The sequence below is a fragment of the Kwoniella mangroviensis genome, assembly GCF_000507465.2.
Source record: "Kwoniella mangroviensis CBS 8507 chromosome 1 map unlocalized Ctg01, whole genome shotgun sequence".
NCBI classification, from domain to species: domain Eukaryota; kingdom Fungi; phylum Basidiomycota; class Tremellomycetes; order Tremellales; family Cryptococcaceae; genus Kwoniella; species Kwoniella mangrovensis.
Window position 1 is genome coordinate 8,268,346 of NW_027062533.1, and position 15,324 is coordinate 8,283,669.

At 44.4% G+C, this 15,324-nt stretch overlaps 5 protein-coding genes across 5 annotated transcripts; 2 read left to right on the top strand and 3 right to left on the bottom strand.

Moving 5' to 3' along the window:
* Nucleotides 1-427: 427 nt before the first annotated feature.
* I203_103127 (uncharacterized protein) lies at nt 428-1,643 on the top strand (the record flags this gene model as incomplete). The annotated part of the gene is made up of 7 exons (XM_019150744.1): nt 428-479; nt 623-662; nt 737-867; nt 953-1,004; nt 1,099-1,187; nt 1,254-1,335; nt 1,499-1,643. 7 exons carry the CDS (start codon nt 428-430, stop codon nt 1,641-1,643), a joined length of 591 nt encoding a protein of 196 aa, XP_018999971.1.
* A 756-nt stretch (nt 1,644-2,399) lies between these two features.
* Nucleotides 2,400-4,850, bottom strand: I203_103128 (uncharacterized protein; the record flags this gene model as incomplete). The annotated part of the gene is made up of 10 exons (XM_019150743.1): nt 2,400-2,432; nt 2,513-2,667; nt 2,739-3,006; nt 3,098-3,335; nt 3,404-3,693; nt 3,786-3,888; nt 3,987-4,079; nt 4,140-4,213; nt 4,309-4,424; nt 4,505-4,850. 10 exons carry the CDS (start codon nt 4,848-4,850, stop codon nt 2,400-2,402), a joined length of 1,716 nt encoding a protein of 571 aa, XP_018999970.1.
* Nucleotides 4,851-4,916: 66 nt separating this feature from the next.
* On the bottom strand, nt 4,917-5,207 carry I203_103129 (uncharacterized protein; the record flags this gene model as incomplete). Its single annotated transcript, XM_065517240.1, has 1 exon — nt 4,917-5,207. One exon carries the CDS (start codon nt 5,205-5,207, stop codon nt 4,917-4,919), a length of 291 nt encoding a protein of 96 aa, XP_065374058.1.
* Nucleotides 5,208-6,364: 1,157 nt separating this feature from the next.
* I203_103130 (uncharacterized protein) lies at nt 6,365-9,690 on the top strand (the record flags this gene model as incomplete). The annotated part of the gene is made up of 3 exons (XM_019150742.1): nt 6,365-6,429; nt 6,491-7,185; nt 7,241-9,690. The coding sequence occupies 3 exons, from the start codon at nt 6,365-6,367 to the stop codon at nt 9,688-9,690; spliced, it is 3,210 nt and encodes a 1,069-aa protein (XP_018999969.1).
* A 769-nt stretch (nt 9,691-10,459) lies between these two features.
* On the bottom strand, nt 10,460-14,569 carry I203_103131 (uncharacterized protein; the record flags this gene model as incomplete). Its single annotated transcript, XM_019150741.1, has 4 exons — nt 10,460-11,044; nt 11,145-13,850; nt 13,957-14,313; nt 14,375-14,569. The coding sequence occupies 4 exons, from the start codon at nt 14,567-14,569 to the stop codon at nt 10,460-10,462; spliced, it is 3,843 nt and encodes a 1,280-aa protein (XP_018999968.1).
* Between the last annotated feature and the right edge of the window lie 755 nt (nt 14,570-15,324).

Below are 15,324 nucleotides of genomic sequence, written 5' to 3' on the forward strand. Positions count from 1 at the left end.
GAACTGCAGATAATACTACTGCCGGGGGCACTGATACTGATGGAGACGCATGTAGGATGTAGCTGAGAGAAGACGGTGAGCAAGGAAGACAAGGAAGGCTTGTATGTTCTAGCACTATCCTTTCCCACGGACAGGATGAAACATCATGATGGATATGCTCCGTGCACATTGACCAATTCCGTTGACACCATTGTTATTGACATTTTTAACGTCCAATTTGATTGCATACAAATTATATTTCCCCTCTCCTTTATCCTACTGTCTTTTTTCTTTCTTTCGTACTTCATCAGGTCCTATAATAAATTTAACGATACAGACACAGGTCAAATTCGACTCTGACTCTGACTTTGACTTCTTCACCTACATCCTTCTCTTCTCTTTCCTCACCAACCACATATATCCGATCCTCACAAAAGACCTATTCGAAATGTTGACTAAACTCGCTCTTACCGCTTTGACATTCGCTGCTTCTGCTCAAGGTATGTTTCAGTCACCACTTCTCTATGTCCTATTGTTCTCAGTCATCCTCTCCTATCCATATCAATACAAGACCCTATCCATATGACCTCAGCAGTCGTTCCTTCTCATGTAAGTCGACACTGACACGTCCCTTTATATACAGCTGCGATCTCCATCCTCTACCCCAACTCCAACACGGTATGGTAAGTACCCTTCATCCTTACTGACTCGACATGATCTCTGTGTTAACACCCCATGATGGAAATACATTCTATAGGTACAAGAACAATACAGTCCACATGAATTGGACATTGACCAATCCCGAGACCGACACCTACCTATTCAGGGCATACTTGAGTAATGGTGATCAATCTGTATTAGCTGGTAATCACAGTATCGCCGATAGTAGTGAGTAAATCGGAATATACATACTTCAGCTCCGTTCATGGCCTTCGTGAAAGTGGGGAGGCTGATGACGACCTGGTGTTTGTAGCAAGTGCTTCTGCTCAAGATGTTAGAATCCTCTTACCTCAAATTCCAGCTGGGTAAGTCGCTCTTTTTCCTACACATGATTGCAATATTCAATCATCGTACTGTACTTTGCTAACAATGGCAATCCATTTTGTCTATATGTTATAGTGAAGGATATATCGTCAATCTCGTCAATACCACAAACGAAGCTCAGGTGTTCGCTACTTCAGAACCATTCGAGATTGCTGATGGTATAGGTAAGTACATCCCGCTTCAGTGTTTTGTGAAACAATACTTGACTTACTTGAATACCGTACATACAGTCACTACCTCATCTACCTCTGCTTCGTCTACTGGTTCAGCAACATCCGCCACAGGTGATATCCCCAATGCCAAGACAACTTCGTGAGTCTATTACATCCCAATGGACCACAGAGTGGCCCAAACACCCCCGATCAAGGACAAGTTACACCATGTCCCAACGTCCTTTTCCTTCTCTTTCCCTATGAAGCATTTCACTTTCATTTGAATTTCACTAATATCTTTCTTCCCTCGTCCTCGAGAGCAGTAGTCAAAACCCCTTCCCAAGTTCAACTCCCTCTTCGACCTCAATCTCCAGCTCATCCGCTTCTCCCGAACTCACCTTGAATGCCTTGATGATGAACGGCTTGATGGTGGTGTCCATCGGATCGGGAGCGCTAATCGCTTTGTAGAGCGTAGAGCGTGAAGGTCAAGGAGCTTTTGGTGTAGCGCACTATATAGTAAATCGAAGTCCGTCTTCACAAAGTCCTGTATGTAAGTTTCTGGTGAGAATGGAAAGGGAATCGAAAATGGACAGTTACACATGAAACCTCTATACCTCTCCTCCTCATATTCCATATATATAATATATAATATATCTTGTCTCCTGCAATCTAGGTTAATCTATAATACGTTAATTCCATGTATATTGATTGTCACATGCTCATCGTATCCGATCAGTGAATCCTTAACAACTCATCGAGGCGCCGTATGCATGCTTATGCTCAACATGCAACGTAAACAGACCATCCATTGTGGTCCTCTGGTGACTACTCTCCTATCGAAACATATCCAGTATACAAATGTCTATCCGTGCTGCGATCGTCTTGACCTCATAAAGATACTGAGAGGTCGTAGATCGTTGACGGCAGTATGTTAAAATCTACATTCTCTGTTCTTCATAATGCATGAAATCATGAAAATGTATTGATACTAGTTGATCTAATCTAAATTGTAAACGAAGTAAAAGGAGATAGTACTTTGATGATATGTCCCCCGCAAAATATTGTACAAATCAAACCCATAGTTTCTTCATCGTTATCTCTCTTGTACCATATACGCCATTCTATACTGTATTAGGAAAGATCGATCGATCAACACTGATAATGAAACATTCTTCCAATCTCGAAGCTCAAATTGTGGTTTATATCAGAATTGAATAGATTGGATTAATTGGGACCCTTCAAAGCTGCTTTGAGAGCCTACAGAACGATCAGATCAGTATGTCCGTTTTCCTTTGATCGATAAGATTTTGTCAGATTGTAGGATTTCTCGCACTCACCTTCTCCAATTGATCTAAATCATCTGCATTCCTGGCATCTATCTTTCTCATTGGTTTACCTAATTCTTGCATGATATAATCGACATCTTGTCTTGATCTGTCATCATGTACAAAGATGACTGAACATCCTTTTCTGCCGAATCGACCGGTACGACCTAGATGAGGAGATGATACTTAGCATTGGCATTTCGTTTGATTTCCCGTTCAAAGCACAACAAGCACTCACCGATCCTATGAATATAAGTCTCGATGTCAGGTTTGAAGTCTCCATCCCTACCCAAATCAGGTACATCATAATTGACAACCATGTTGACCTGTTGAATATCGATACCTCTAGCTACCACATTGGTAGTGATGAGAACTTTGGTTTTACCATTCCTGAACCCATCTAAGATATCATCTCGTTCGTTTGATTGTTTATCACCATGTAAAGAAGCGACGGAATGTCCTTCGGATGTGAGTCGTTTGGCAATTTGATCGGCTGTAGCTTTTGTCTGGACCATATCACACGACAATATCAGCTAGATTCCACAAAACAGTACACGATCGGTGATTGATGATAGGAAGAATGCGCGCAAAACTCACTCGACAGAAAACAATACTTTGTCCGATACTCATACAATCATACAAAGCGGACAAAGCATCATATTTTGATGCTTCACCATCACATTCCAAGTACAATTGTTTGATGGCATCCACAGTGACTTCTTCTTTCTTGAGGAAAAGCTTGTTGGCTTCCGGTGCGAAACCTTCGGCGAATTGCTGAACTTGTTCTGGGAAAGTCGCTGAGAAAAGTACATTCTGGACAGAAGGGGGAAGCATCCTAATGACAAGATAAACATTAACAACGGAACGTAGACATCACAGCTCGCCAAAATAGACCTCACTCACTTCTTAATTCGGACAGTTTGATCACCCAAACCTTGAAGCGCAATCATCTCATCTGCCTCATCGAGAACAAATACTCGGATCATTTTCGGATCGAAGATCGACTTTCCTCTCGATAACATATCCACCAAGGTACCGGGTGTACCGATCAAGATATGTTTACGAATTGGTTGACCTCTTGACCATGATCCAGGTACAGCCAGATGAGTTTGTATTTCGGTGAATTGTCCGATCTTGTCTACCACCTCTTGGATTTGTCGCGCAAGTTCTCGAGAGGGAGCGAGACAGATTGCCTGAACAGTAGGTCAGCGATGGGCCAGAAAGAGAAATAGGAGTAAGAGGAGGTGATTGAGTGGCAAGATATGTTGGTAAAACGGACACTCACTTGAGGAGTAAGTAAATCAGGATCGACTCTACTCAACATATTGAGGGTGAAAGCGGCAGTTTTACCAGTACCAGACTGACTTTGACCAATGAGGTTTTTGGGACTGACGAAGTAGGGTGAGTCAGCACAAAGGTTCAGAGTATCATTCCATACATCTAAGAAATGACATAATCCAGTAAAGCGGAATAAGATCGTACTCACGGATTGGAGAGTAAAAGGGGTAAGGCAACTTCTTGAATTTTTGAGGGTTTCTTGAATCCAACTGAATAGATACCTTTCATCAATGCTTCGTGACTATGACATAGTTACCGTCAGCTACTTCTCTTTTGGAGAAATGCAGAAGGGTGAACTCACAGATTGAGTGCCTCGAAGGTTTTGGCAGAGTACAAAGCAGAGTTGGGATCCGCCTGCAGATCTGCGAGTTTGACCTGTTGGGAACGAGATATCATCAGCTTGACCCATCTTGACTACACGTGCAGAACGAATCGACATGGCAGCTGATCCAGTGAGAACTTATACTCACCTCGACTTGGAAATCATTAGAGATTAAACCACCTTCTGACATCGTAGCGTCAGTCTTAGTCTCTTGAGCTTGTCCATTAGATTGGACATCTCCATTTCGGGCGGGAGTGTCCCATCCTAATGCCCATCCAGCATCATCAGCATTTCACCATTGCATTTTCATTATATTTCTCGGCTAAATTGTATCTTGTACTTACCATCATCGAATCCACTCATTTTCTTTTCTTCCTGTTTATTCTGATTGTCTATCAATTCAACGTTCTTTTTGGACCCTGGAGCACTTGTGCTTCCACTAGGTGCAGATGGAGTTTGAGAAGGTCTATCTGATTTGACGCCTGCGAGGGCTCTTCCGAAGAGAGGATTTGACGTATTCGGTTTTGGTCTTGTGGCGGGCGAAGACGAGGAAGGACCGGGTGGGGAAGGAGCGGAAGGGGTGTCGTCGTCGTTGTTGGTTGATAGACCTGATATCCTAGATAAAAGAGATGCGACGGGTGCGTCTTCCTCTTTGGGAGTGATAGGTGAAGGTGAGTCAGCATTGGACATCGCGTATAACATATATACAGAAGGAAAGTTTTGTAAAGTGATGGGATGGGAGAGAGGAAGATAGTTTTAATCTTTGTATCCGTGTATGGTACGCGAGGGCAGTAAGCTTCTCCCACCAGCATACGCATGGATAAATGCACGTCCCTCCCTCTTACACATACTATCCCTGCAGGAAATAAAAGTATACTCACTCTGTTGTTGTTCTTGTTGCTGTTGCTGTTGTGTGGAAGAGGAGGAGGAAGAAGAAGGGTTGAACGAATTTGCTGATGGGTTTAAACCTTTGAAAGTGACCTTGCCATCTTCCTCGTCATCCAGATCAGCCCACGAGTTGCTGGTTGGTATATTCGAATCTGACATATCGGTTGACTATTGATGGGATAAACACGAGGTTATGACTGTTGTATACGGCGCACGGACACTTGTTGATTGATTGGTTGAGGATGAGGTCTGTGCGGATCAAATTAGATCTTGACTGTACGGTTGGTCCGACAAGTCACTGTGACTGTCAGTCTGTTGGATGTTACGAATATGACAAGATGAATGGGTTACTTGCTATGACAAAGCAAGCAAGCAATGTTATCTGCCCTTGTAGCAAAATTATCTTTCTTCACATTACAATCTTGATGGACGATCACTTGCAGCATCTCGCGTGTCATGAAGGTGGCAAAGGCAAAGATGGATCGTGGCGGTTGGATGAACGACCCCTGACCGTCATGGTACGAGATGCATGACCATAGTCCTCTCTTTCTTAGTCATCAGTGATCCCCCTTTTGCTTTGACTAGCATCATGTAGCTTGCGAGAAAGACCCAGTGCATCCTGAGATGAGTCAGCTCGTAATTGACTGAAGTCTGAAATGCTGAATGTAGCAAGAGCAAAGTTCGACTGGAATCGCCGTTCTGACTCTGCCTTGCATACTAGATGATACCTTGCGCGTCTCTCTGTACTTGGTCTTCCTCCTATCGCGAAAGTCACTCACTATATGTCTCAATCTCATGCATACTTTAGTATCTGAAACTGGGATCGAAAGGTCAGTCCCATACCAAATCATGTGGTGACGTGTCTTTTCTCTTTGTTGAAGTGTAAGGGGTTGATAACGGTGATACCGCGGTCTAACCTAAAAGGTAAGTGTCAAATGTGATGCGGGGAATGACGTCGGTCCCTTAAAAAGGGAATTGATTCATCTAATCGATGCTCATGTTCCCAAAAGATAGAGATCCTGATATATGTACTCCCTCTTCTCATGTGCTCACGCACTCGATGGTCATGGTTAATCGTTACTACCACTTGCACCATCTGATCACTGCGTGCTCCCATTGATATCCCACACTCCCTTCGTCATTTGTTTTTGTTCATGTTTACATGACGTTGTCTCTTCTTGTTTAGTCGTCGCTTCCTCTTTTCTTTCTTTCATTCTGGTTACACCCTATTTATCAACTCGACTGATCCGACACTGTCCCATCCATCCCATCTACCCAGCCTATCCACATAAGAACCACAAGTGGAGATCATCAAGATGGATGCACTTAGACCCGGCCATGCTCATAGGAGCAGTAGTGATCGGCTGCTCAATAACTATCTGTGCGTCCACCATTCCCTCGTTACAAGTCCCACACAAAGCTTACATCATTTTCATCTTCAGCGACTCCCAAAAATCACTCACCACCTCTCTTCTCACGCTTCTCTCCCATTCCCACTCATCCACCTCCTCTCTACTTGCCTATGTGACTTCCTCACCAGGTGTGATAGTTCCCATTCGTCGAGGTGTGCGACACGCAGCGTTTGAAGGTCCCCTCTCATCCGAGCTCATGAACGATCCTCATTCCCATTCTTTCGATCAGGATGCAGATCACGGTCAAGGTGGATGGGCAACCTACATCTCATCGTTGGATCAATTTCGCAAAGATCTCAAGCAAATTCACTTGTTAGAAGAGGAATTATCAAGAGTGAAAAGAGATCGTGAGATATTAGTAACGAGGTTGATCAAATCTACCAAATCCCGTCCTACAAAATCGGACTTATCTGCTCTGGCAACCTCCTATGCCAGTCACAATGGTCCTGCTCAATCTAGCAGGATTTCGGTGTTGAGTATGAGTAGTAACGGCTCGACCACCGCTACGAATAAGGAATCAAAAAGGGCAGGGAAACTCGCTGATGCCCAGGCGGAATTATTGGGATGTGAGGAACATCTAAGAGGACTGGAAGTGAGGATCGAAAATGAGAGGAACAAGGTCATGATGAGAGGTCTAGAAGAGAGGTTCAGAGCTATGGACGTCGTCGGTAGAATGTGGGTTCAACAATCTAAAAAGGGTTTAAGGGATCTGGAAAGATTACAAGGTATGTATTGCGACTATGCTTGTGTCAATCATCACTGACATCCGCGGTCATCTAGACCTCCCACCCGATGCATTTGAACTCGATTCTAACGGATCGCTCGCACCTTCGCAATCCGCCTCTCAAATTGCTTATGAAGATTCCCCACGTCGAGGTGGTGGCGTACCATTCCCACGAGGATTCGGCCACGAACACGGTCCGGGATCCATCACGGGTAGTATACAAGAGGAAGAGGAAGATGGAAGCTCAGCGGATGAAGCACAGGGTGGTACTTTAGTTGTACATGAGAACCGACCTGGGTCTAGAGCATCCGCCTTACAAGCTAAAGGCAGAACCACCCCTAAACCCTCTCCTCTCGGTGTACCTTCGGTCAATACTCAGGTCAGACCTTTGTCGTCCACTATCGGAGGAGGATCAAGGCACAATCTGAATGAAGATGATTCCGATGACGGTCTACCCAATTTCAGATCAGGTGGTCGAAGAGCCGCAAGTGATATAGGTGCAATGGCATATAAGCCACCGAAGGGTCGACAACCTCTTAGAAGGACTTTCTCGGATGATCAGCACAACACCAACAACAACTTCTCCTTTAACCGACCAAGAGCCAACTCAGATTCATCCAGTATCGCCAATCAACGAAAGAAGAAAGGATTTTTCGCCTCGCTAGGAAGATTGTTTAAGGGAAGTTCGAACAAGAAATCCGGTCGATCAGGTAGAGAATCTCCACCTTATGGATCTTCATCCCATACTCGACGAGGAAGCGGGGGAGGTTGGAATACGAGGACGGACTCAAACATCAAGCGAAGTGGTACGTTACGTAGTGGACGAGGTGGACGGGGTGGGGATGATTCTTCCTCGGATGAAGATACAGGAAACTTCGTCAGTGTGACCAATAACAGGAATAATACTTGGTCTATCGACAATTCGAGAGATACCAAGGGAGGTATCAAGAGAAGTTCAACCATGCCAGTTGCAAGTGGTTTGATCCCTTCTAAACCCGCTACGAAGTCGGATCTAGGTATGAAGAGGAATTCAAGTCAACGTACCATTACTGCCAAACCTCGTTCCGTCACTCCTCTACCTGCGGCAGCTAAAGCCAATGCTCAAGGTAGTTTGAGCCGATCAAATACCGTCAAATCTTCCATGTCTACCGCGTCTGTCAAATCAAGTGGGACAGTCAAATCCACCGGCACGGCTGGTGGGAAGAAGAAGACCCGACCGAATGGATCTATCGCAAGAGCCTCGATAACCGCTCAACAAGCTGCGGAGGGTCGGAACATCATGCAACTGGTCGATGGGGTTGATGGTCCACCCAAGATGCCTGAAGTCCCCAAAGCGCCCAAATCACAAGTGACCCCGCAAATGGAATTACCCAAAGCTCCCGGATCATCGTTGGTACATGCAGAACCACTCAAACCGCAGCCTGCACACCCTCATGGCGAAATTCCGACATTAGGAAAGACCATTTCTAGATCTAACTCGGTGAAGAAGGTTGCACCCAAATCTGATCAACCTCACGCGCAACAGCAACAGGGGTCACCTAAGAAAGAAACCTCACCCCGTAGATCAACTACACCTTTACCACCTTCTCGGACCTTATCTCCACCATTGAAATCTGCTCTCAGACCTTCATCCCCTTTACCTCCGCCTGCTCCACTACCTCAAGAACCTCCTAAACCCATGTTCACCATCACCGCTCCTGGACCTGTCCAGCTCACACCAGAGAAAGAAGAACCTGAAGAGAAACTCATCCCTCCACCTAACAATAAGAGGAACTCGTACCATTCTATGACATCTGACGGAGCGAGTATCTACGAGTCCGCCAATGAAGGTGATAGTGGTGATGAGGAGGGACAAGGTTCGAGCGCGGAAGAAGATGACGAGAGTGTCAAGGGGTATAAGGTAGTGGAGAATGAAAAAGTCAGAAGGGCCGGTGAGATCGCAACCGGTATATCAAGGTATGAAGAAGATGATGGAGATGATACTGCTTCGGATCATACTGTCGAAGCTGCTCCAACCTCTTCAGGTAACAGGGCACCACCACCTGGACCTATAGCTGTTGAACCTCCTACAGGCGGTGGTACAAGTACAGTATCAAGTAATGGAGTTAGTAGACGTAAATCCGTTAGGATGGCTGTACCCGATTCACCCGTCGTTGAGAAAGCTCCACCACCCGTTGCTGCCCATTCGGCAACTACGGACGAAGCTTATCAACCGCCTACTTCAAATTACGGATATAACGAAGAAGCACAGGGTGCAAGACCGACATCGCCTGAACCTGAGAGGGTCAAGGGCGATTGGAGTACGAGGATAGGAAGGATGAGGGAAGATACATCTGATGAAGATGAGGATAAAGATCCGGAGTATATGAAGGCGAGAAAGGGTTTACAGAAATTGGAAAAGAAATGGAACGAACTTGGAGATCAAGGTGGGAAAGATGGAAAGTTGAAGAAGAGGGGTAGTGTCAGGAGTAATAAGAGTAATAAGAGTAGATCATCGAGAGTGTAGTACGTTACGTTGGATCCTAATAAGAAGTTGGGCACAGTCAGAGGGATGTTTGAATCTGGTTTGGTATGTTTTTATTTTTGGTTGCGTTTTTCTGTCATCATGGTTGAAGGTAAATACACGTATAGTATTGATAGGAAAGTAAGATAACATATAATATCCTGTAAGGGAAATGTTCAAGTGAGAAAAAAACATGAATATCAAATGATAAGAGATGTAAAATCTGATTTATTCAAATAAATGTTGAAGATCGCAATTCCCCCAGGATTCTTCGTTCATTATTCGATGTTGACTGTTTACTGTTCACTGTCTTACGGCTTAATGTGGAATGTACAGGTTTGTATGTGATACATTTCTAAGTCAAAAATAAAATTAGATACAGTAATTATAGGAAAACGATTAAAGAATTAGGAGAGAATATTAGAATGAGATCGATTGTTGTAAGATAGGAGAATTAAAACGCAAAAAGGTTAATGTCCGCTTGATGATTGTCATTGTTCATCATTCTTTGTGATTGGATTGAATAAATTAAGCGTAAGAGAAGAACGGGGAAAATTATTATACAGTATCTATCTGAGATTTGGGAGTAATCAAGGGGAAAGACTTTATTAACTATTATAGTCCAACCATCGAAACCGAATTGTCCATCAACTTAATCAAAAAGAAGAAAGAGGAAAGAATCATCACCCAATCGAAAAAAAAAAAATGTCCAGTGTCCTTCATATCATCCACACCATTATCTACCAAAAGTTCCCGTACTTCCTTCCGAATATTATCTCTGTCTTTGCTTGTGGTTGACCTGGGGTACAGGCCATTCCATACGTTGAGGTAACGGTACATCCCAATCCACATATCCAAATCCTTTCGATACCCTCCTCAATCTACTTTTCTCTCTATCTACACTCGCCCATCTACTTCTCGTCGATTCGTCAATCACCACACCTCCGATGGAAGGTGAAGGTAGACATGGGAAATCAATCATTTCCTCCTCTAATTCCATCTCCAATTCCAAGTTTTTTTCTGAGAATGAGTCAGTGGCACTAGGAGTAGAGTAGATCGAACTTGCAGAATCGATCGATCCGACACTGAGACATTCTCTGGTATGTCTACGCAGTATGTTCGGTCGGACTGGTTCAGGTCGAGGTGGAGAAGATGAGAATGAAGTTGGAAATTGGGGTTGGGACTTGTATCGAGGTAAAGGTGGTCTTTCAAGTACTTTGACAACGGAAAATGAAGATGCTTGAGAAGGGATGGAGGCTGTCAGAGTCATTGATTCGGGACGATGGTTTTGGGTGTCGGATGAGGATAGAGAGGCTACGACTCGGCTGATCGGTGCGACGTATATTGGATCGCCAAGCTGTGTTTGCAACAGTCAGCCTGAAAATTCAAGACCGATCTCGTGTCTATTCATATATCATGCGATGTCGCACTTCGACTTTGAACAAATGGTAACTCACCATAATAGCGACTTGCTCAATCAACCACCTCACTCTACTTTTCTTCTCTTCATCCCAAATTCCATTCGACCTTTCAACCCTGTCTTTTTCAATGTTTATCAATCGATACAAAGAATTTTCAACTTCCCATAGACTCAAACCATCTTCAGACTCTTGATGTCTTTTGAACAAGTCCAAAACTTCCATAAGAGGTATGGGAGACTTTGGTACAAAAGTCTGAGATTGGGTGGAAGCTGTATCCTCCTTACTTGCTGATGATGAAGAGATGTTTCTTGCACCGCTTGGCCTTGAGAATGATAATATATTTTTCATTTGAGAGGATGATGGTCTTGGAGGTACGATCCTCAAGGGATTCGGTATACCAGATCTAGAAGTTCGCGATCGTACTTTGGGAGTTATATCTGCCGTCTTAGGGTTGTGTTGAGTATCCTCCTCTACAAGACCGGATTCGGAAAAGTCAGTCAACTTTGTGGTAGGCGTCACAGGGTCTTCAAGCGATTTTCCCATCCCCATACCCAATTCTCTTAATTCCTTCGAAGGGGATACCTGTTCACCATCGAATATAGCGAAATGTCGATGAATCTGTCTTCGATTCTTATCAATCGGGCCTAAAGAAGCTCTTCGTCTGTCGGGGGTGATAAGATGGGAATGATCGTGACGATGGTACAGGGTAGCTTCAGAGGAAAGGGTCGAAAGCGGTTGATGGTGTCCATAGGGATAAGGATGACGAATTGTAGTAGGAGTAACGATGTGAGCGTCGAAGGTGGATTTGGAAGGTGAATCTTCCGTCATTGAAGAGGGGGACAGGGGACATATTGGCGAGATCGGTTCGATAGATGAGTGGCGTCCCTGCTTGCAGGAGATTATGCTCAACTCTTCCTGAGCATCTTCTGGTAAACCTGGAGACGGTTGTTGAGTAGGAGTAGAGGGGACAGTATTCAGTCCCAGCTCCTCAGATGTGGTCTCACTAATCGATGCAGCAATTCTCGTTTTGCTCGTTCTTAGGCTACCTACCTTCAGTGGCAATCTCGTATATTTTCCTTCGATATCGGTCAAATCAGGTACAGAAGCCAAATTCCTCTCGAATAGCTGCCATTGAATCTGTGAGGCGGAAAGAGGAGGAGGAGTCGATGGTGGAAGAGGGAAATGGTATTCGATAGCTTGAGATTCGGTATGATACTCTCTATGAGCTTCTTGGATTTCAAAACACGATAGTCTTGTACCTTCCGTTTGAGAATCAGTTGTGAACATTGAAGTCATAGTGAGAACCGAATGAGCACTCGTAGATGTCCGTCGACCGAACGGCCCCCGAGCTGTATCCGTTCCTTCTGCATGCCCCTCGTCTTGACTTGGTTCACCCGATCCTCCATATGAAAGGATTCTTTTCCCTTCTTCTCGGACCGGTTGGTATGTTGGCTCGACATGACCATACCTCCCATCTTCGGGTTCTGCTTCGTGATAATGCCCATCATCGTTCTCCCTTGAACTACTTTCCTCCAGCGTATCAGGTAATTGTGCCACTTCGTCGAAGAATTGATCTAAATTCAGTGAATCCCTTTGAACTGAATTTCTTTCGGAAACCGTACCTCTACTGAAGGGTGAGTCTAATTGGTCTGACAAGATAGCAGAGTAACAGGTGTTAACCAGCGGAGGAAGGTCAAAAGCTGATCTCATCGATACAAACACCTCCTTGAGACCCATCAAATCCTTTTTACCTATCATCTTCTTCTCCAGGTGAGACAAAAGCTCCTCGGCATGTTCTCTTCCTCCACCAAGAAACCAACTTGCATCCTCGTGGCCGTGCAAGTGATATCGCATCTCCATCAGTTGATTCAAGAGGACTGTTCTGACATCTTCCGGATCCGTCAGACTCATCAACGACGAAGTGAGATCATCACGAAATGTGGTGCGTTGCCTGGTTACCGTATTTTCAGAGAGGGTCGATTGCCGTATATCGTCATTTCCATGTGGGGGACATGAAAAGGTGAGGGTAGAAGGCGAAGTGAGGGAAGACGATTCAGGTATGAAGGTACCTCCAAAGTAACCTGAAGAAGGTCTCGAATGATCTGAAGTTGGAAAGCGAAGTTTGCTCGAAGACGAGTTGTTCCTTTTGTGTATTAGCCATTTGGGAGTGTGATGGCCGAATGATCGTTTTCTGCCCATCCTGAAGGTCAATAAGGACAACGCACTTGGCGAAGCGAGTTGAGAATATAGATCTTCAGGTTCGGTCTTTGTGGTCGTACCGGTATTTATATCAGGATGAACTGGATTCGAGGAAGGTGATGACCAGAGTAAGCCGGATTGATCCGTTGAAAGATTCGTAGATGTATTATTGCAGAATCCCAATTCGTTTTCCAACGTTGTGTCAATAAGATCTTTATGTTCCCTATCTTCTATCCTATCCTTGGTATTGGACAGCTCGTCGGATATAGCCCGATATCCAAGTCCAGCAGAAAGTCGTCTATGGATCCATGATCGTATGAACGTCTCGAGTAGTGTTGTACCATCTTGATGGACAGTATTGGCAGTCGCAGCGGTGTCAAAGGACTCGGTGGGATTCGCAATCCGAAGTAAAGATGATATCGAATTCGAATTTGAATTGAGCCGTGTGATGAGTTGAGAGCAAGTCACAAACCCAAGTTGAAATCTGAATCCATGTAAGATTGGTAAAATGCTGGTCGATCCTGATTCTCCTTGTAATTGTAGCTACAGAAGGTGGAAAATAGAATTTTAACTTTGAATTCGACATATTGTTCCGTCACTTGGAAAGCTTGGGAACAAGTGCCTGAAGAATGGAAAAAACAAAACTTACTTCGTATTCAACTTCAGTCAGACTTTTGCTTATCCAGTCTATCAGATTGCTATCTCCGATATCCAAGTTCTTGTCCTTCCAGACCGTTGATATGTAAGAAAAGCAAAGTTCGTATATGAGTGGTTCATCGCAGAACGGTCGACTACCTTCGTTATGGTTTTCCACACTCAATCTTGATAGTGCTTCAATGAGTTGAGAGCGGGTGATATAAGGCAAGAGTTCAGTGGGAATGAATGGCGGTGGTAGAGGTGGTTCGGTAGTAGGGAAATAAGCGTTAGAAGGAACATTGACGAATGGCAGAAGATTTCTCATCGGTACTGAGGGTATGAGATCTCGAAGTGAGTCTGTAATGTGTATCTTGAATAATTCATCTTGTCAGCTCATTCTTCCTAAAGAGGGAGGTTACTTTTCAGCTCACCACTTCCAGTATCTGCTGTACATCCCTACACCACTCTCTAACCTTTCTTCCTTCCTTCCACGCTTTGATAACGAATTCCACCAGACATCCTTCCATTTCCCTGCTCGTCGTATTCCTTCTCTGTAGTATCTCGGCCAGCACCGCACTCCTGGTAGGCAGGTCCAGTAGAGTCATCCTTCGCATCCGAGGAAACATGATTGACGTGGTGGGTGTACATGGTGAGTGCATCTTCTGATGTTACTCGAGATTGAAAGTGAGAGGATGTGTGCGGCAAATGTATATATTGAGTGTGAAGGATCACTTGAAGAGTAAGAATGGTGACGATGACGATGACGATGACGATGACCGAGGGCGTAGATGAGGGTTGGCTAGGTGTGTCTATACGGTACGATGCCGATCTTTCATTTCAAGTGTTATAGGATGACCAAAGATACCTTCTTGAAACTCTTGATCCTCTTGTATGAACTGCCAAGTCCATTTATTCATTTGCGATCACTGAGAGCAATTTGATATCGTATGATATCTTTCCATTCCCCGTACTTGTGCTTGTACTGGTACAGTGATCAGGCAGAATGCTCGTTGATCGGTTCCGAGGTATTTCGGTGGTATTGCATGATCTGATGGAGGATGAAGAAAGAGTGGTAGGTGTTGTGAGACATGTCGACCCGTAGTGGTCTTGTGTCGTGTTTTCGGCATGTTTGCGCCTCGTCGTGTTGTTATTGATGTTGTTAATAATTGATGATGGATGATGGATGATGGATGATGAACGACTCTGTTTCTCTCTATTCAGGGATTGATTGATGACTTGACGAGATTGATTAATGGCAAGATCAACATGTCTGTGTGAGACACGATCCAAGCGTTCTTCAATGTCAAGGGGTAACCAAGCAGTACATCAGAACCAGAGCGTCAGTGACCAATCCCAATATCCTGGCACTCTGTTAATCCGA